The 18,636-nt window shown below is 46.0% G+C and overlaps 1 gene segment (V, D, J or C); it reads left to right on the top strand.

Annotated features, from left to right (window-relative positions):
• Positions 1-579: 579 nt before the first annotated feature.
• The window catches only part of LOC149992544 (immunoglobulin heavy variable 1-46-like), a 42,896-nt gene continuing 24,839 nt past the window's right edge, over positions 580-18,636 (top strand). Inside the window, 2 exon segments of the V gene segment in view lie at positions 580-672; positions 758-1,068. Coding sequence covers positions 627-672; positions 758-1,068 — 357 coding nt within the window.

Here is an 18,636-nt window from a genome sequence, read left to right as displayed (position 1 = left end):
GGATTTCCTCTGAGGGCTGGGCCTTCTTCTTTTCATGAAAACATCTAAAATAAGGTTTGTACAAAGGTGACTAGAAATATCCTATTCCATCAGAGCATTTATGAGACTTGATATGACAAGAATATCACAGTTAATAGGGTATTTGTAAAACATCTTTATATGTGAATTGTAAGAAACTAGAGAAGGAGATGGTTTTAGTAACTCACTAGGGGCAGCATTTTGGGGACACCCTGGTCCCAGGATAAGATATTCAGGCTTTAAAGCCCAGAACTAGTCCAGGCGGTCTGAGTGTCACTCAGAGGGGGGCTCACAATGAGGAGCATATCCTGTGGGGGCCCCTTCCTTGTGTGAGGAGCTATGCCATCACAGAACTCGGGGACCTTCCAGGCAGCAAAAATCCTACAACGCTGATTAGGACTTGACTCCCTAAGTCCTCTGAGCAGGGTCCCTGTGCCCTCTATCTTTTCTCAGGTGGGTTCAAGTCTTCAGTTATGAAACACTCTGCCTCATGAATATGCAAATGAGAAGAGGTAGACTAGGTTAAATGTGGGTCTGTCTGTGCCCTGAGAGCATCACCCTCGGCCACACCCTCCCCTACAGAGGTCCTGACGGCACAGCCCCTCAGCATGGACTGGAGCTGGAGAGCCCTCTTCCTGGTGGCAGTGGCTACAGGTAAGGGGCTCCCCAGTCCCTGGGTTGAGGAGGGGACCAGGGATGTCAAGGGGGATTTCCACCCACTCCTGCCTCCTCCCCACAGGTGTCCACTCCGAGGTGCAGCTGCTGCAGCCTGGGGTTGAGGTGAGGAGGCCTGGGGCCTCGGTGAAGGTCTCCTGCAAGGCTTCTGGGTACACCTTCACAGACTACTGGATGCAGTGGGTGCGACAGGCCCCAGGACAAGGGCTTGAGTGGATGGGGAGGATTTACCCTGGAGATGGTGACACAGACTACGCACAGAAGTTCCAGGGCAGAGTCACAATGACCGCAGACAAGTCCACGAGCACAGCCTACATGGAGCTGAGCAGCCTGAGAGCCGAGGACACGGCCGTGTATTACTGCGCGAGAGACACAGTGAGGGGGAGTCAGCCGGAGCCCAGACACAAACCTCCTGCAGGAGGGGCTGGGACCACCAGGGGGCGCTCTGGCTCTCTGAGCACGAGAACCATCCCAGGAGCAGGTGCAGGTGGAGGTTTGGGCCCGTTTGCTGTGCGGTTTCCTCTGTAAAACAGTTTCCTCAGGAAACCTCCTTGGATTACGGATTCACTCCTCACTTATGAAGTCTCCGGATTAGAAACCTCAGTTGTAAAGGAAAACAGCGTTCTCTGGTGAAAAGAAGGCAGTCTCTTTCAGACAGTATTGTGCCTAATCCCAGTGAATCACCAAACCTTCTGCCCATGTCGCTGATTCTAACCAGAGGCTCTGCTGGACCCTGCAGTGCAGACCAGGCTCATACGGCCGGCGAGAAGCAGGACACGTGCATGCGGGACAGCGGGCACCAGAGGCATATGAACCCAAAGCAAGAGAACAAAGACCACTGGTGGTCACAGCCACTGACTTGGCATCATGCTCACAGCACCAAGTTTAGGTGACACCACACGGAGGCAGAGGGACCCATGACAGTTTGGTGTGGATGTGCAGACTGATGACAAACACACTCCCCAAGCACATACAAGTCGAAAAACACAGAGTCCCAAACAAGCACAGTCAAAGAAGATCACATCAAGACACAACATAATTAAAACGCCAAAATGTGAAGATAAAGAGAGAATCTTAAAAGCAACAATAGAAAAGAAGTGTTACCTACAAAGGGGTTCCTATAAGACTATCATCTGATCTCTCAAAAGAAACTTCACAGGCCAGAAGGGACTGGCAAGAAGTAGTCAAATTAGTGAAAAGCAAGGACCTCTATCCAGCAAAGCTATCATTTAGAACAGGAGGTGAGATAAAGTGCTTCTCAGACAAGGTAAAGCTAATGGAGTTCAAATCACCAAGCCATTTATTATATGAAATGTTAAAGGGAATTATTTAAGAAAAAGAAGTCTTAAGCACAAGACCTTGGTTCTGGGAATCCAGGTCTGGTTTTAGCAAGCCCCACAGTTACTGCTATTGTCAGGGACTGCCTATCCCCAAGAAGACTCCTGCCCCTACAGTAACTGCTGGTGTCAGGGACTTCTTGTGTCTTTCAAAGATATTTCAGCATGCTGGCAAGAACTTAGTAACTTTTCTGTTTTAGTAAGCCTTTTTGTTCCCAGGGCCACCTCCCTCAAATCCAACAGACAGTCCCTTCAATTCCCTTCCTTGTGCCTTTCTTTGTTCACTGCTGACACCTTCAGACCTCAGCCCGCTTGTGTAGCTGACCAAAGAAATCTTTTTATACTCTTCACCTGTTTTTCTGTCATTTGTTCTCTCTCTATACAGGACCTAATATTTTGGTGCCAAATCCCAGGAGAGTGAGGAGAGGTTAAGGAGCCAGAGTCTACCTTCCTTTGGATGACCTTTGCATCAACACTTGTGAAAGTTAGTATATAAAGAACCTGTCCTCTTCCAATGTCACTCTTTTTGTCCCGTACTACGTATGGTTATAGTGCCCAGGACACTTTCACCAGAAAATCCCATTGCTGGGTGAGAGTTGCTGCCAGGTCCAGGACCCTTGAGAACTAAAGATGGTGGGAGACCTTCCTCCTCTTTCTCCCAAACCCCTATCTTGCTTAGGAATCTCTCATGTGGGGTGTCCCCAGTGAGTCTACCCTAGACTGGAGAGGGCCTCCTGATGTCTTGACTCCCTATCAATCATGGGGAGTAATCTCTCTAAATCATTTCATACTATGTACCTTTTCAGTGTGCAGGACACTTCCATCTGAACTTGTGCAATACAGCTTGGGCTCAGTACAAATCCTGACTGACCTTGACATTTATTGTCACCACCTGGCCATGAAGCTGGTGCTTCACAGATGTCCCCTCTCTCTCTGTCAATCCTCCTCTCTGCTCTTCCCCAAACCTCCTCTCCAACTGCTTCCCCTATGACTCTTTCTCAAAACCCCTTCAGATCATGTGGGGGATCACCTCCTCTCTGTCCTTCCCATCCCCCTCGTCTGTATGCAGCCCCAGCAAACTGGAATGACCCACTGATGACCCTTGACCTGAGGAGGACCTCTCTCCCCTCCCTATCTCAACATGGTAATTGTCCCTCCTCATGTTCCTCCACCTCTGCCTGGCCCAGCAGGAGCAGCTGCAGCCACTGATAAGTCCCCTGTTGCACCAGACACTGCCTCTGAGACAGAGGCACCTCACGCTCCCTCCCTCTCTCAGCTTTGCCCTGCACCACAACCTCCAGAAAGTCACAGGCTCCCAAGGACCCATAGGGTATGTATCCCCTTCTCCCTCTCCAACATCTCCCAGGTTGAGGGCCACCTCAGTTTGTATTCTCCTGACCCCACTTGCTTCATAAAAGAACCCTAATATCTCACTGTTCCTTATGACCTAACCAGGTTGGATCCCTGTCCTTCTCCCTGTCTGTCTGCTCAGGAAAAGAAACATGCATGGCTGGAAGCCCAGGTGCATGCCAACATCCTAAACAGGCAGGACCCTAACAATGGCCCCACAGGTGCCACAGCAGGGAATCAATGAAAACCCTGGGCCTGCCTTTCTAGGCAGGTTAAGGAAGCCCTCCAGCATTTCACTAACCTGAGTCCTGATTCCCAAAAGGGCATTCTTATTCTCCACGGTATTTTATTTCCCACCCACCTCCCAACTATGCAGCAAACGCCCAAAAGCAAAGGCAGGTCCTCAGACCAGTCGCACCGAATTAGTTAATTTGGCCTTCAATGTCTTCAACAATCAAGATGAGAAACATGACCAATCCTGAACTCAGACTTTCCAATTACTGGCTTCTGCTCAGAAAGAGTTCCACGGACCTAACCCATCAAAAGGCGAAAGTCAGATCCCCCTCCAGGGACCTGCTTCAAGTGCAGGAAGCCTGGACACTGGGCTAAACAGTGTCCAGATCCACGACCCCCCAGGACTGTGCCCACTGTACAAACTGGAGGGCACGGGAAATTCAGCAGCCTCCAGGCCCCTCAGGGCACAGCGATATCAGAGACCCCCATGGAATGGACCCCTGACTTTGGTCGCCCAGAGCTTCTGGGATTTGCAGTGGAGGACAAGCTGCCCAGAGACCACATGGACCTCCAGTCCTATCTCAGGACAGAGCCTCAGGTAACTCCTTCAGTAGCAGGTAAGTCAATATTTTTTCTTATTAGTGTCAGAACATGGAGGCAGCTAGAATGCACACCTGGACTTCTGGTCTATGCTAATCAGCGTGGCCTTGGACTTAGCCATTCCCAAAGATATGCTGATGGATTTAGCAGTTCACAAGTTATGCTGATGGACTGAAACCATTTTCAAGAGAAATGGTAATGAACCGAGCCCAGTGTGTTAACTAACCTGGTGGGGGATGAGTGGGGGGGGGCGAGCAATGAGATGTAAATGATCTACTGAATATGTTGATGAGCAAACTCACCCTCACCAAAATGTGTGGTTGACAAGTATAAAAAAGGTGCCTGCAGAAGTGCGGGTGGGACTCCTACAGGCCCACGAGGAGGACCGGGAGGCCCCATTCCCTGTCCCCCATTCCCCTTGCTCCCACGGGCCCTTGAGTTGGTCCAGGAGCTGCCTCTCCCCTCCCCACCCTGCTTTCCCTTCAATAAACCCACTGCCTGCTCCCACAGTGGTCTCTGGGTGATTTCTCAGAGCAAGGCTGCCCTGACAATTAATATTCTGGGCTAGTTACTAATTCCTCAGTCCTGATTGTTGGTGGATGGCGTAGTCTCACAACCATCAGTACTCTCCTCCTCCCATGCTCCTCAGAAGAACATGTTTATGCCCACTCATTTCTAGTGCTCCTCCTCTGACCAACACCAGTCAATTCCTGGAGGAGACATTCTAGTCAAGCTCAAAGCCCAGATACTCATACTGTTAAATAACCCCAGCCTATGTATGGCGGAGGTGCCACACACACCCTAGGCACAGTCAGATGTTACTCTGTCCAGCAGAGGCTTCGTGACCACGGCGGAACAAACTTTTCACCCAGGACACTGTGTTATGTCTGGGGGAAGGAAGGTGACTGCCTGTCTAGTGGAGACCAGCAGCCAAACCTTCATCCCTTATGTCTTTTATTGAGGAGGATACATGCGAGAGATACAAGGCTAAAACTCATAAATCGTCAATAGCAATTAGGCGTTTGACAGTAACAGATTACACATACCAGAACAGGGGTCACAGTGACCAGTCTGTGTCAGGGTCCATAAAACATCTTGACCAGGTGCAGGGTCTCATACACTCCTTGCTAGAGATTGTTTATGCTACATTACTGATAAGGAAAGCAGAGCAAGTTCTAAAGCATAACGAGCATAATGAGCATAATGATCCAATTCCCATGGCAACCCTCTGAGTGGTTGTCAGTCACATTCCGCACGCAGCCTCATGGTGAGACTTAGAGGCAAGCGCGGCCAGAAAGCTGACGGCTTGTCATGCTCAGGCCGGGGCTGCAGTTCCTTAAACCCCGAGGAGTGGTTGCCCACCCCTATGCTGCTCTGGGAAAGTTGTGAGGTCCAACTGCCCACCACCAAGAAGCGTGACTCTCAGTAAAAAAATTTGTGGAAAGAAGGTTTATTTAAAAATTTCAACTGCCCCTTCCTGCCAAACCAGACCAGTTTCAGAATATTCCAGTCAGAGGTACTGTCTTTCAGAAAAGCAGAAGTCCACGGCCCAGTATTCCCGGCCACAGTTCAGCATTGCAGGCATCTCCCACTAATCCGTGCTTGGTTAGGCAGGTCCCCGCAATCCCAGCCCCATCAGCCACGATGCCATATCCTCTAGGCAGGTTTCCCAGTGGATCTCCTCCTTCTTACTCCAGCTCTAATGCAAAACCACATCTTCCTCTTCAATGGGCTTCCCCAATTGTAACCGCTGACCTGGAGCGCTGTATGTCATTGTCATGAAAGGTGCCTTGAACATTGTGCTGTTTCCTTTCCCCATCCCAAAACCATAGGCTGTAGGGAATTTGGGGTCCCTCTCCCACTCTGTGCTCTGTTACACCCTCCTCTCCTCAGAGCTCACATGGCATTTTCTCCTCTCTCTGTCTCCAACACCCACCAATCCCCACTCTGTTCCCTCCATTATTTATCATAAATGGTGCTGTGACTGGGATTCCACTCTTTGTCTCCAGCCAGTTTAGATCATTAGAGGCTCAAAGCATTTCTCTCCACCCGAGGTGACGTCTAGCGACCCAATTTGCATCAGAATACTCCTTGCAACAGCAGCAAAGGGGGTAATATTAATATTGTCAGGTAAATGTCTTAATCTCTCTCCTCGAGAAATAGCTGCACCTGCAGGCACAGGTGAGCATTTAAAAGCCACTAGTGTTACAGAACCGCTGGGCGGCTCCAACTGAAACAGAACCCACGGGCTGTTTACTCAGGGGCCCGATTGCCTGCGGCCAGAGGCATAACTCTCAATACCAGTTTAGGGAAAAGAAAAAGAATTGTTTATTCAATAGCTATACAGATATAGATTATTTGCAGATTTCTGCTGTTATGTCTTATGTTCCTTAAAACACCCACAAACACATAACCTTGCCTCCCCCTACCAAACCAGGTTAGTTTTAGAAAAGTTAGAGATACCGTTTCCCTACTTCCTAGACACAGTTCAGCTTTACCGGTAGCTGCCAATCATTTAATTCTGATTGGGGAGGTTTTGTCTGTGTTATGGGGTCCTCCAGCTTTAATCCAGATTGCATGAATTCCCAGCCTCCTTGTAAGCTGCATGTTTTCCCTTCTTAAAGCAGCATGGTGCACCCTCCTTTGTAATCCACATGGAGAGACCATTTCAAAACCGCATGGGCATCCTTTTCAAAGCAGCAGGGCCAGACAGTCCCCAAACCACACTGTGAGCCTGGTTCAAATGTGTGCCATTTATTTTTAAATCCCGGACTGTGTCCTGTGTCACAGTCAGCATGGTCCCCGGTTCTGACCATTCACAGAACCTCACACATGCTCTGTGTGCTCTTTCCATACCATCCCCCAGTCCCAGACCCCTCCAATCTACCTGAGGCCTTGGAAACATCCAAGCCATTTATGTAACAAAGACACCAGCCCCCAGTCCCAGGCATGTGGGGGCGTTCTGAAAGCTGCTTCCTTTTCCTTACCCCCCAGCCCCAAGCTCTGGGGGTTCTTGGACACCCCCTTTCTGAAACACTAGGGTGCTTGCTGCCAAGAAAGACACAGTATTAAAGCAAGATTTCAGCCTGAAGTGAAAAGTTCTGGCTTTTCCAGGTTCTCTTTTCCTAACTAGGCCTTTTCATTCAAATCTGCTTTTCTCTGACTCCTCCATTCACAGCTCTACCAACCCCCACTTCTATCTGCTTTACAATGTAATTGCTGTGTTTGTCTTCCAGCCAAGTGGCCATCTAATCCCCAAGGTCAAGCTTTTGATCACTATCCCCTAGCAGGAAGTGACGCTATTCATTATCCACCTCATCCCCACCTTGCACTTGACTTGGACTTCAAAATGGGCTTGGCCCCACTACACCTACCTTAACTAGGAACAAGGATACAAAGAGGGAGAAATCTCAACCCTCCCTTAACATACAAAGGAAAAAAAATCTGGTCCTTTTAAACCAAAGTGGCTAAAGCTCATCCCAGCCTGATCTCTCCCCTTCTTCTCCAGGCTCCATACTGTTGTCAAGGTTATGTGGTAATAGCATGGCTCACTTCCAAGCACTGTGTGTTTGTCTGCCAATGGAGAAAAGAAATGTTCATTTAATAATTATGTGACATAGTATGTTATTCAAATACTTAACTAGCTTTCAAAAATTCATATCTCTCAATACTAAGATCTGAAGTTTTATCAGCACATATTAGTATCACATACCTTTCATTATCACTTTAAAGAGTCAAAGATAATTTCCTAATATATATTCCTTAAATTAAATGTTAGACAAAATTTCCAGGTTCTAAAATTTAAAAGACATTTCTTATAGCTTTGAGATATTTGACAGGGGCCTTGGAATATCTCAATAATTTATTCTTTCTTCTTACACAGAAGAAAATTTTAGACAAATCGGGCTTATTTAATATATTTTAAAATGCTTAGAAAGCTTTAACAGATGGGACATTATACAAGAATCTCCCAAAGTTCTAATATACTTTCATTTATAATTCTATAAATTATTTTAGAATGTATTGCAGGATTGCATATGCTGCAGAGCATCTGAGCATGCTGAAGAGGGTTTGTGTAAGTTGTAGAGGTCTTATATGTTGAGAAAAAAGATTGTGAGGGAGCAGAAAAAGAAAGAAATTATGAAGTTAAGAAATAAGAAAATGTAAGCAAATAAGTCTTTGAAACACTGTAATTTCTAGAGCTAGGAGCTGCTGGGTCCTAGGAACAACAGAGTAATTAACTCACTACTCAATCTCATTACTGGTTGCAGAAACAGTTGGGTGCCTGCCTCTCTAACGCAGAGGACAAAAGTGTGACATTAACACTCAGCCGCAGCCTGAGGCCTGAGCCTGTGATCTCAGCCGCTGGTCTCCACCCCTGCTCTGTGCAGGACAGCCTCCTTGCAAGCCCACCTCCTCCCGCTGGAATTTTTACAGAAGTAGCCCTGCCTCTCCTTGTATGCTGAGGCTGCTGGGACATGCACTCTGTTGAATGACATGTGCTGTTTTTATATCAACACCAGAGGGCAGCTAGTAGAAGATTTAGAAGTTTTCAAAGAAAACATTGACATCATAAAACATGCAGAAATAGATACTGCCACTGAGTCCTCCTGGCTCGAGACTGTCTTCTCCCATTTTTCCTCCCCCCTCCAAACCATGCTAATACCCTTAATATCCCCCATGATAATCATCTGTTTTTTCCTCTTAGTAGTCCCCTGTCTCCTAGGTCTTCTAATAAGATTTGTCTGCAGGACAGTGCAGGTGACGTGCTCCTGCTCCATACCCCTCCACATCAACCAGTATCTCAAGAAGAAATACAAGGACAACACTACATCCTAAATCTCAGCTTTGAAGGAGTTGCAGATAATGGATCTTTGGCCCATCTTCCCAGAATCAATAAAAACAAAGGCAGGAATCTTAGACATAAGGACTGGGTTCTTGGAATCCAGGTCTGGTTTTAGCAAGCCCCCACAGTAACTACTGATGCCAGTGACTGTCTGTGTCCTTCAAAGATATCAGAGCCTGCCAGCAAGAACTTACTAACTTTTCTGTCTTAGTAAGCCTCTCTGTTTCCAGGGCCAACTCCACAAAAGCCATTGACAGAGAGCCCCTTCAACTCCTTTCCCCATTAGCCTTTTAAAAACCCGGGCCTTTCATTGTTCATTGCTGACACCTCTGGGTTTCAGCCCACTTGTGTAGTGGCCAAATGAATATTTTTAAACTCTTCACCTGTTTTCCTGTTGTTTGTCCTCTCAGTCTAGCTAGACCTAACAAGATGATCAAAACTCTGAACATTGAAATGACAAAAAAAAACTCAAAACTATCAACAGCATAATAAAAAACAAACCAAGCAAAGAACCAAAATAGAAACAGAACCAGAGGTATGGGGATCATTTTGAGCAGTAACCCCTGGGAGGAGGAAGGAGGAAAAAGGGGGAATTCATGCAGGGACTCAGAAGCATAAATGGTAGATACAAAATAGACAGGGGGATGTTAAGAATGAAGAAGAAAAGGGTAAAGCCAAAGAACATATATACACGACCCATGGACATGAACTAAGGTGTTAGAGGGAATCGAGCCTCTGAGGAAGGATATGTTCCCATGTCCTTCAGCCCGGGTGTCCTGTGTCTCAGATAAGCCAGCCGGCCTTGCTGACGCCTGCAGCTGCAAAGCTGTATCAGGCCGCTGAGCCGTGGTATCCTGCGCGCAAAGAGACCTTGCTGAGTACTCCATCTCCTTGCCTTATAGGTAACTCTTGTCTGAAACCAGACCTAAGGACAAAGTTATAAATCTTTAGGAAGTTAAAGCCTCATCATATGTTATCCTACTTAACTTTTATAGATAATGATTGTGTTCTGTAAAATTTTTTAAGTTCTCTACCTTGAGCCTGTTCTCATTAATCTATTTTTACTATCATGTTAAACTCAATAAAAGGATGGAGTTCTGCGCTGCTCTTGGCTGACTTGCCTGAGTGTGCGGCAGCCCCCCATTCATCCAATAATTCTGTCCTCTGGAATTACCTCAGTGTCGCTTGATGACACACAAAACTACATCTACACTAAGGGGGTGGGATTGGTGAAGAGAGGGGCGTATTGGGAAGAAGGCATCAAAGGGAAAAGAAATGGGGACAACTGTGACAACATAATCAATAAAATATACTTTAAAGAAACAACAAGAAACCTGGAAGTGTTGGCTCCATGCTTGCTTAACTTCACCATCCATGTACCTGGGAGGATCTCTGTCCAGCTCTGGGCAGTGATCCACGCAGCATGTGACTTCATGCTCAGGGGACACCCATCTCATGTGGATGAGGTGACAGCTCTCACAAGGGTCATGTGCAGACATGAAAAAGGATGAAGGAGGGAGGAGGTGAAGCTTCTGAAATTCACTTCTGATGAACCAGGGATGAACCTGTCTCTTCCATTCCTGATCAGAACTACATCACAAGTCCACTGAGCCCCAGAGGCTGATGGTAAAACTAAGGTTAAAACTGTAATGGCCGACCAGTTTTATATAAAGCTAGATCCACCAGCTCCAGGAATGAAAAGATATTTGAATAGTTTATTCCCATTATAATCAATAGACAACAGTACTGGGGCCCTTTCTCCCTTCCTCCCATCCCAGGTGGGAAGCTGCACTCCATGCAGACTGACTGTTCCCTCATTCTCAGCAGGGCCCTGAGGGATGGACGGCTCCACACACAGACGCAAACACCTCCAGGCCCCTGTGAATTCACAGCGTCCGCGACCAGGTCTGATGTGGTCCTGACAGCAGCTGTCTCCTCCAGGTGCCTCCGTCTGTGGTTCTCCTGCAGGTGCAGGACCCCAGGGCAGTGACACTCCAAGATCCCTCATCTCCTGCCTTTGCCTCTCACCACACCCAGGCCTCCAGCACCTCTATCTGCTGCTGGAAGTGAAATCTAATTTAAATTTGTAGCGTGAGTGGAATCGTACAACATTTGTTATTCCATTATGGGTTTATTTTCGAGATCAGAGTGTCACCCACTTTCAACCATGCTGCAGTTGAGGACAGGAGTTCCCACTTTAAAGACCGAGTAGTACCCTGTCAGGAGTACATAGCGCATGTTTATCCTTTCACCCACTGGTGGACACTGAGCTGGTTTCTATGAATTGACTACGGTGAGTAATACTGCAATGAACAGAGCGGTGCAAATACCTGTTCCAAACCCTAGTTTTTATTATTTCGATGAACAACTAGTAGAAGAACAGCTCAGTCAAGCAGTATTTCAATTTTTATTTGTTTTTGTGCAAAAATCACCCTTCCGTTTCCATGTGTCAGATTTTTTAAATGTGTGGAGAGCTGCTCCTTGTGTTTTAGGGAATTATAACCCCGGCCATGAGCCTGACTTGCCCCTCTGGCTTGTCTTTAAGTCTCAACAGAAGGCTGTGCAAGAGACATAACCAAAAACCTTTCAGAGGGTTTCCATGGGAATTGGATTTAAAGAATACTTATTATGCTTTAGAACTTGTTCTGCTTTTCTTATCTCTTAGTTAAGTATAAACAATCTCTAGCAAGGAATGTATGAAACCTTGGACCTAATGCCAGTGTGGCATCAAGGTGTTTGATAGACCCTGACACAGACTGGTCACTGTGCCCTCTGTACTTGTACATGTAATCTTTTATTGTCAACTGTAATCCAAGCACCTAAAAGCTATTGGTGATTCATGAATTTTGACCTTGTATCTCCCGTGTGTATCCTTCTCAATAAAAAGCACAAGGGACAGAGGTCTGACTGCTGTTCTTCCCTAGAGAGAGCAGCTGCCTCCCTACCTCGCAGACATAATATAGTGTCCGGGATAGATTTGTTCTGCCATGGTCGTGAAACCTTTGCTGGACAGAGTAGTTTCCAACTGAGCCTCGGGTGTTGGAGGCAACTCTGCCTCATAAATGTTTTATGTATTTATTTTTATAGAGAAAGGAAGGGAGTGAGGTAGAGATGGAGAGAAATATCTACGAGTGGTTGCCTCTCGTGTGCCTCCAACTGGTCATCTAGTCCACAACCCAGGCGTGTGCCCTGACAGGGAACCGAACTGGTGACCCTTTGGTTCACAGGTTGGCACTCAACCACTGAGTCACACCAGCCAGGGCTCCATCTTGCAGTTGTAATCAGGAACTATTGAAATCATGGAAAGGGACCTCAGTACAGAATTGGGCTCAGTTCTTAATACCTCGGTGAAAGAGGGACTTGCTAGCAAGGAGAAGGTCATGGAAGTCAGCGGATGGAAATTACTAAGAGAGGTTTCAAGGACAGGGAGTTCTTGCTGAAGCAACTTAACAGGATTCTTGCAAAACCCAACTGGGGTGATCAGATATCATGGGGAGATTCCCTCTAAACAGGACTCTTGCAAAAAGTGAGCAATGCAGGCACAGCAAAGACAGGCACTGAGGCCCGAGGTCATGGGCTGGTTGGTAAGATGGCTGGAGGGAGACTGACTGAGGTTTGGCCAAGGGGACAGTCCTTGTCAACTCCTCTTGAGTTAGTTTAGGGGCTAAAAGGATCTGACAAGGAGGTTATGGACCAGAATGAGGCATTTCTTTAAAAGTCCCAGACACATAATAAGCATGTAATAAGTACTTACTGATTTGATCCTGTATTAGATGTTCTAGCACTTCATGCGTTTCTGTGAAAGTATTCCACCACAGAGCTCAGGGACCTGGGAGCTGGTGCAGCCTGGGGCCTCAGTGAAGGTCCCCTGCAAGGCCCTGGGTACACCTTCACCAGCTATGCTATGATCTGGGTGCGACAGGCCCCAGGAGAGGGCCTGCAGTGCATGGGATGGACGAACACAAACACCGGGACACCAATGAATGCCCAGGGCTTCTCAGAATGAAATGTCATCTCCATGGACACCTTTGTGAGCACCGCCTATCTGCAGACCAATGGCCTGAAGTCAGAGGACATGGCCTGTATTACTGTGTGAGAGATACAGTGTGGTGACCCACATCCTGAGTGTGTCACAAGCCCTGAAGAACAGGGCAGCTGTGCTGGGCCGCGGAGATGAGAGGGCGATGGGTCTCCTCACTTCCTCACACACAGTCAGTATCTGGGACCAGGACTGATGCTGCCATGGACACATAGAAACTCAGGGAAGATTTCAGGAGACCAGATGTCCCGCAAGGAAGAGGAAGGGAAGATGCCCCTGTAAAGACCCCTGTTATCTATTGAGATTTGTTCAGGGGACACATTGGGAGCCTCCTTGTCATCTGAATAGGAGGTGTTCTTGGAGGCATCATCTGGGAATCTTGGTTGGGGTCAGTTATAGGAATTTGGCCTGTAGTGACTCCCCGGCAAGTTCTATGACATTCCCCTGTTTCTGAACAATTGAATTGTGCATGGGGACAAGGATGAAATTCCATGTCCTTGTCTCTGGCCAAACATCGCACAGAGGTTTGTGGCAGCAAAGTCGAGGTGTGACAGGTGTGCCAGGTGCCAGCACCGTCTATGAGACCACAGCGTTTTTTCAGTCCTCCCTCAGGTGAGATCCTAAGGAGTCTCCTCACCTGACAACACAGCCCTGTGAGTGTCCCTGTCCCTGGGACAGTAATGATGTCATCACACAGCAGGTAGCAGCATGGAGACACCCTTGACAATGGGAGGCAGCATCAGCCTATTCTCTTCCTATGACAACTGAATGAATCACCAGACTCCTAGGGCTGCAATGTACATATACTTATTCCTGTACCATCTGGAAGTAGGGTCGTGAAGTTTCTTCAGGAGGCTGACGTCAAGGTGGTGGCAGGACCACCCTTTCTGCAGACTTTAGGGAAGTGTTTTGGTTTGAATACTTGTATTACCCCACATTTATATGGAAAATCCTCATCCCCAAAGTGGATAGTGTAACAGGTGTGGCTTAGGGAGATGCTCAGGTCATGAGATTGCCCCATGAAGAGAGTTTGTGTCTTTCTCAACGAGCCCAAAGGGTTTTCTGGTCCTTCCACCACCACATGAAGATCCGGCAAGAAGTTTTCTGAAGTGAAACAGGAAAAGGGCCCTCTCCAGAAGGCACCACGCTGGTGTAACCAAATGCAGGTGCAGTTCCTCGATGCTCAGGGCTCAGGTGCTGCTGTAAAGAAAATGGTTTTATTCAGGTGCTGACAACGTGGAATATATCTCACCTCAAAGCCCATCCTAACATCTCAGCGCAGGCAGGTGATTTTCTAAGAAGAGGGAGGTACAAGAAAACAAAGAGATATAGGGAGAAGCTATGAACTTGCAGCCTGTGTCCTTGCTGTGACCAATATGCATCTTTAACTCCAGCTTCTAGAACTGGTCCATGCCATCCAGCTGTATTCCTGCAGTTGGGAGATTTGTGTCACCCAGATTTATGGTCAAGGCTCATGTGGAAGGACTGTAAATAGTGGTGTTTGCAATATGCTTACAAAGAAACTGTCAGTGTGTGAGTTTTTAATAAGGTTGCTAGTACACCCTCAGTTCTATTTCATGGTAAGTCAGAGTAGTATAATATTTAATTCCCATTTCAATTCCCCACTGTCCATTCTTCCTTAATATCTATGGAGCTATTGATGTCCTCTAGTCCTTCCTGGGGAATAAAAACCCTGAGTCTATTGTAAAGCAAAATCTCACAAGTAGAATGCAGTTATAAGTTTTAGAGGTGCCTCTCAGGGGGATTCTATTTTTCAGGCATGGGAAAAGCAAGCATAAAGATCTTTGGAAAAAATAAATGCAAGCATTGTGAAGAAAGAATGGTTAAAACTAAATTAAACCTCCCTTCTAATGTGGACCTGAGTCCCTGTGGTATCCATGAATACGGACTAATGAACCAATTTCCAGCTTCCCCAAAGAGATTGGTGTGACAGTCCGCTGCCTGTTGAAGCCAGGGAGCCTGTTTCCTGATCTGGGTGATACTTGCTACAACCTGTGCTGAGGTTTCACTATAAGTACAAGAGGAGGTGATGGTCATGCAAACTCCTACTTGTTCGGCTGGTACGTAGGCTAAGAGAATTTGGTTTTCTAAGACAACCTGAGCTAGAGAGCCAAGAGATTTCTGAATATTAACAAGTGAGGTGGCAGTTTGATTGGCTATGGTGATCAAAGTCTTGGAGAGACTCTGAAGTGCAGGCTGATGTGCAGCTGGTCCCCAGGTAATGGAGTACACCTAAGGAAATCATCATTGTGTGAGAATCTCCTGGGAGGTGTCAGGCTGTTAGGGCAAACGTTGATTGATCACCCTGGATGCCCATCTTCCCAAACAGTTATATTTACTTGGTTTTACCTCTCAGGAGGAAACAGTTCTGCTCTGGGTCCCCCTTAGAAGTTTAAAGGCATCTGTAGTGTGAGTGCATGTTCAGGTGAGACCATCAGTTAAAGCTGCTGCCTTTCAGGAGAAATGGTTACTTGGGCAGGCAATTTACAGAACAAGTCCTGTTAAAGCAGAGGGATCAAAGATTCAGACAAAAGTGAGGGGGCTGTTGATAACCTTAGATCTCCGAGGTGGCATTTTAGTGACCTGAGAAAGGCTTGTTGCTGCATTAGTCTCTTTAACACCATGACTGAGACTGTTGTTTTTTTTAAAGTCAATTTGGAATTTGAAAGAGTACATGGTTCCCATGTCAACTGGAAGTCTACTATCTTGTTCCTCAGTATCAACTGTATTTGAGGCTCCTGGGGGAATAATGATGTGTTGGGAGGTGTGTAGAGAAGCCCAGGGCCCCCTCACTCATCACATGATTCACCCTTCCAGTTCATCACTGTCCTATGTGCCTCTTTTTATTTCTCTCCTGCACGTATTTTGCTAGGAACCTTACTTTTCTGCCTTGGTAACATTCTGTACCTGGTCTTTTGTCCTTGCTCTGATTTTGTCTTACTGCTCACTATATTTCCTACTCAAGCACTTTGTCTCTGAATCCTTTCATGGAAAAGAGGGGCAGATTCTTTTCTGCAACTTCTTCCTGCTGAAGATGGGTGTTATTTTCCTTCAGAGTCAAGAGATCCTTGCTCCCCGTCAGAGGGGACATGAGGCCAACCAAGGCAGATGGTTGTTATGGTGCCTAGAGGTGGTTGGTATTCCCTGAGTGAGTGTAGGGCTTGTTATCAAGAGGAGTCAAGTTGTGCTCCTAATGTCAATATTGCTGAGAAAATAGGCAGAAAAATTTAAGATTCAGGTCTGTTCATAAGTGAAAAATAAAACTTTGTAGATGAGTCACTGAACTAGAGTTTAATGTCTATAACTGTGGATTACAGAGTCTATAGAAACATAATTTCTCTATGTAGAATCAACCTCATTATTATCAAAAATCAAAAATAAGGCCAATTTATTTACTGCCTCAATTTCAATTTTGATTCAGCCTAATTATTTGCATAAACATAACAGGATTAGCGATTGATTATATAGGCTCTCAGAAGTGTGATTTGTTGGAGTCTTATCAGGAATTTGCAGATTGACCTTAATTAGCCCCAATGGACAGAGAAGACAATCCACCTGGTTGCTATTAGGCTTTGCCTGCAATACCTATATCTTTGGGGGAGTTCTTCAAATTCTTGAGGTCCTGCAATGTGTCTTAAAGTTCTTTGCCATCTCCCAGGAAAGCAGCTTTCACTGCTTGCTTGGAAAAACTACCATGCACCTTCTGAATAAGCAAGCATCAAGTCTTTTCTCCAAGTTTCTTTTATCAGCTTTAAAAATAATTTCTTATAGCTTTTGCTGACATCTAGAGTCTAGGTATGTTTCTCTCTGATATGACATTCCAGTCAAAGTCTTGATTAATAAAACCACAATTGCAAAGTGGCTTTATGTGTCCTATTATGAATCACTCTGATTCCTGCTCAATCAATGCAAACAAATATATTTCCATGGAAATAATAATATTTATCCATTAACAGTTTCCAAATTCCAGATATATCAAACAGGAGGGAAACACAAATGCCTTCATATCGCTTTTTTAAAGTATATTTTATTGATTATGTTGTATAGTAGTTCAAATTTTCCCCCTTTGCTCCCCTCTGCCCAGTACCCTCCTTCCCTCCAGCAATCCCACCCTCTTTAGTTCATGTCCATGGGTTGTGCATATAAGTTCTTTGGCTTTAACCTTTCCTTTATTATTCTTAACTTCCCCCTGTCTATTTTGTACCAACTGATTATACTTCTTAATCCCAGCACCATTTTCCCATTTCTCCCCATTCCCCCTCCCAGCTGATAACCCTCCAAATGATCCCCATACTTATGATTCTGTTCCTATTCTGGTTTGCTTAGTTGGATTTTGTTTTTATTTTCTAGATTCAGTTGTTGATAGTTTTGAGTTTTTTGTCATTATAATGTTCACAGTTTTGATCTTCTTTTCCTTAAGTAGGTCCCTTTGACATTTCATATAATAATGGCTTGGTGATGATGAACTCTTTTAGCTTCACCTTGTCTGGGAAGCACTTTATCTGCCTTCCATTCTAAATGATAGCTTTGCTGGGTAAGAGTAATCTTGGTTGTAGGTCCTTGCTTTTCATCACATTGAATACTGCTTGACAGTCCCTTCTACTTGCAAAATGTCTTTTGAGCAATCAGCTGATAGTCTTATAGGCACCCCTTTGTAGACAACTCTCTGCTTCTCTCTTGTTGCCCCCAGGACTCTGTCCTATCTTTCACCTTTGGCATTTTAATCATTACGTGTCTTTGTGTGGTCCCCTCTGAGTCTGGCTCACCTGGCACTCTCAGTGCTTTCTGGACTTGTATGTGTATTTCCTTCACCAAATTTGGGGAGTTTTCCTCCGTTATTTTTTCACATAAGTTTTCAATATCTTGCTCTTTCTTTTCTCCTTCTGGCACCCCAATGATTCAGATTTTGACATGTTTAAAGTTGTCCCAGAGGTTCCCAAGCCTCTCCTCATTTTTTTCAATTCTTGTTTCCCCATTCTGTACTGGTTGACTGTTTTTTTCTCCCTTATGTTCCAAATCACTGATTTGAACCACAGTTTTCTTCCCTTCACCATTGGTTTTGTGTGGATTTTCCTTCATTTCACTTAGCATAGCCTTCTCTTCTCTTATACGTCTGTTGTACTCAAGCATATCTGTCAAGCCTGTGAGTGTCTTTTTCATCAGTGTTTTGAACTCTGCATCTGTTAGGTTGGCTATCTCCTCATCCGTTAAGTTGGCTATAACCTCATCACTTAGTTCTCCCACTGGAACCTTGATCTTCCCTCTCCTCATCTTGAGAGGCCCCTCTGTTTGTTTCCCTTTGTGTTTTACGTAGAGCTGTTGCTCCTGTTAGGTTGTAAGGGCTGGGACCTTACGGAATCGTCAGTACAGGGCGACGTGTTTCACTATGTTGTGGCGCTGTATATGGGGGAGTGGTCTGAGAGGGAACAATACTGCTTGCCCAGCACTTGCGCCTTTTCCAGGCACTTCTCCCACTTCTGTATGGGCCTGTTGCCACTCTGGCTGTTGCCCTGGCC

Source organism: Furipterus horrens, unplaced genomic scaffold (assembly GCF_987537825.1).
Source record: "Furipterus horrens unplaced genomic scaffold, mFurHor1.1.pri manual_scaffold_15, whole genome shotgun sequence".
NCBI lineage: Eukaryota > Metazoa > Chordata > Mammalia > Chiroptera > Furipteridae > Furipterus > Furipterus horrens.
The sequence above is the reverse complement of the archived record's forward strand: the minus strand, read 5'-3'. Positions and strand labels throughout refer to the sequence as shown.